At 37.9% G+C, this 3,120-nt stretch overlaps 1 protein-coding gene across 1 annotated transcript; it reads left to right on the forward strand.

Annotated features, from left to right (window-relative positions):
- Positions 1-1,141: 1,141 nt before the first annotated feature.
- On the forward strand, positions 1,142-2,161 carry LOC132437266 (trace amine-associated receptor 1). Its single transcript, XM_060030527.1, has one exon. The coding sequence runs from the start codon at positions 1,142-1,144 to the stop codon at positions 2,159-2,161; it is 1,020 nt and encodes a 339-aa protein (XP_059886510.1).
- Positions 2,162-3,120: the final 959 nt, after the last annotated feature.

The raw sequence follows: 3,120 nt of genomic DNA on the forward strand, positions 1-3,120 counted from the left end.
TAAAAACTCCATCGTTCTTTTAGTAAAATTTTAATTATAATTCAAATATTACAGAGCTCAGATAATATAAATAGATTTCGTCTGCAATTTGTTCTGTCATAAAGTGGGCCTGGGTGTTTATTGAAATAAATCTTACAGATGTACTTGATATGAATATGTTTCCTCCTGAGAAGAGAAGGCAGAAAGGGATTAGGGGGAGAGATACTTCAAATTTACTAAAATATGCATTTTAGTTCCTAAATATCTTATTCCTCCAATTCTAATGTTGGATAAGTTTCGATTTCTATGTGGTCTTGACCTAAACGGTCAGCCCAGAGGGAATAAGAGCCAAAGAGGAGGGTGGACTCCTGGAATTCTAAGACTTGTTGTTATTTTCCAGCATCTTCACAATATAGTGACAGGTTGTTCATTGATAGTCAGAATTTACATTCTTCCTCCAAACTCTCTCTCTCCCCCTCTTTTTATATTTATAATACATAATTATATAACGTATTATATATTACACATAATATGTATTGTACGTGTATTGAAAAATGTATTGCAAATTCTCGAATTTAGCTGAGTATTACAGAATTACAGTATCATATATTTCAAACGAATAATTCAACTTTGCATTTCCAGCACAGTGAGCAGCATCAAGTAGATGTTAAAAATAATTGCAGGGGCTTCCCTGGTGGCGCAGTGGTTGAGAGTCCGCCTGCCGATGCAGGCGACACGGGCTCGTGCCCCGGTCCGGGAAGATCCCACATGCCACGGAGCGGCTAGGCCCGTGAGCCATGGCCGCTGAGCCTACGCGTCCGGAGCCTGTGCTCCGCAATGGAAGAGGCCACAACAGTGAGAGGCCCACGTACCACAAAAAATATATATATATAATAATAATAATTGTAGAACTGAACTACTGAACTAAACTTGGAAATAAAAGCTCTTTCCAAAATAATCATTTTTCAGCAAGAAGTAATAGGTAAATGTGTTAAAAGTGAGAAGAATCAAATTGCTGATGATTTCCTTTCTTTTATCCTCCCAGGTTTCTGGAATACATATATGGAAATAAAAGAAGGAACTCTAACCTGATCATGGATTTCGAAGAAAGACTCCTCAACACACAAAGGAAAAGATAATAACTAGTGCATAGCCCTCAGAAATGATGCCCTTTTGCCACAATATAATTAATATCTCCTGTGTGAAAAGCAGCTGGTCAAATGACGTCCGTGCTTCCCTGTACAGTTTAATGGTGCTCATAATTCTAACCACAGTGGTTGGCAATCTAATAGTTATTATTTCTATATCACACTTCAAGCAACTTCATACCCCAACTAATTGGCTCATTCATTCCATGGCCACTGTGGACTTTCTGCTGGGGTGTCTGGTCATGCCTTATAGTATGGTGAGATCTGTTGAGCACTGCTGGTATTTTGGAGAAGTCTTCTGTAAAATTCACACCAGCACTGATATTATGCTGAGCTCAGCATCAATTTTTCATTTGTCCTTCATTTCCGTTGACCGCTACTATGCTGTGTGTGACCCATTGAGATACAAAACTAAGATCAACATCTTGGTTATTTTTGTGATGATCTTCATTAGTTGGAGTATTCCTGCTCTTTTTGCATTTGGAATGATCTTTCTGGAGCTAAACTTCAAAGGAGCTGAAGAGATGTATTACAAACACATTCACTGCATAGGGAGTTGCTCTGTCTTCTTCAGCAAAACATCTGGGGTTCTGGCCTTTCTGACTTCTTTCTATATACCCGGCTCTATTATGATATGCATCTATTGTAGAATCTATTTCATAGCGAAAGGGCAGGCAAGATCAATTCATGATGCAAATCAGAAATTTCGAATTGGGTTGGAAGAGAAAAATGGAATTTCACGAAGCAAAGAAAGGAAAGCTACGAAGACTTTAGGGACTGTGATGGGAGTTTTCTTCACATGCTGGTGTCCTTTCTTTGTCTGCACAGTCATGGATCCTTTCCTGGACTATACTATTCCACCCATCCTGAATGATGCATTGATTTGGTTTGGCTACTTGAATTCCACTTTAAATCCAATGGTTTATGCATTTTTCTATCCCTGCTTCAGAAGAGCACTGAAGATGATTCTATTTGGTAAAATTTTCCAAAAAGATTCATCTAGATGTAAATTATTTTTAGAATTAAATCCATAGAATTATTAGACTTTACTGTTTGACCAACAGTTGGTGATCATATTTATGAACACAACATAATATCAACCACATGCACCAGCTACAGGGGCTCTTATCAAGTATTAGGGTCAAAGATTGTGTAGTTAGATATGATGCTTATATCTTGCTTCCTATTTGCCATTCTTATTATACATATTGAAGCTTTACAAGCCCAGAATTTAGGGACTTGTATTTTAAAGAACTTCTCCTGCCCTTACATGAACTGCCATGAAATTGACAGTGGTACCTTACTCAGTTGTTCAGTGGTGGAAACTAAGAGACTACATTTGGGGATGCAAATTAGAAGAGATTTGTCATTCCTTTGCTTGAGTATATATGCCTTTTTGTAAAATCAACTGAAAGTATACATTAAATGTTACTATTAAGTAATTGTTTACACATAATTTGCTATTTATCATTAATTCTTATTTATATATTCTAATTCTTAAATCTCAATTTTTATATTTTAAAAATATGTTTTTTTCTGATTTTCATACTTGTAGGAAATTTAGAAAATAAAGTAAAAAATAAAAATAATATATCACATAGAAACAAAATGAAATTAAAATATCACTCAGAGCTTACTTCCTGAAAGAACCATATCATTCAAAATCCTTAAAAACTTGGGGATTCCCTGGTGGCGCAGCGGTTGAGAGTCCGCCTGCCGATGCAGGGGACAGGGTTTGTGCCCCGGTCCGGGAAGATCCCACATGCCGCGGAGCGGCTGGGTCCGTGAGCCATGGCCGCTGGGCCTGCGCGTCCGGAGCCTGTGCTCCGCAACGGGAGAGGCCACAACAGTGAGAGGCCCGCGTACCGCTTCTTAAAAACTTAATTTTTGGTGACTGTATAAGGCTACATTGCATGGATGCACAAAACTTTGTTTTAACCGTTTTCCCATTGTTGACCACTTAGTTCGTTTTGATTCCTTTTTTTCAAACAAT

The sequence above is a fragment of the Delphinus delphis genome, chromosome 14 (genome assembly GCF_949987515.2).
Source record: "Delphinus delphis chromosome 14, mDelDel1.2, whole genome shotgun sequence".
In the NCBI taxonomy this organism is placed as follows: domain Eukaryota; kingdom Metazoa; phylum Chordata; class Mammalia; order Artiodactyla; family Delphinidae; genus Delphinus; species Delphinus delphis.

Coding starts and splice junctions, on each gene's coding strand:
- LOC132437266 (XM_060030527.1), top strand. CDS start 1,142: ATGATGCCCTTTTGCCACAATATAATTAATATCTCCTGTGTGAAAAGC.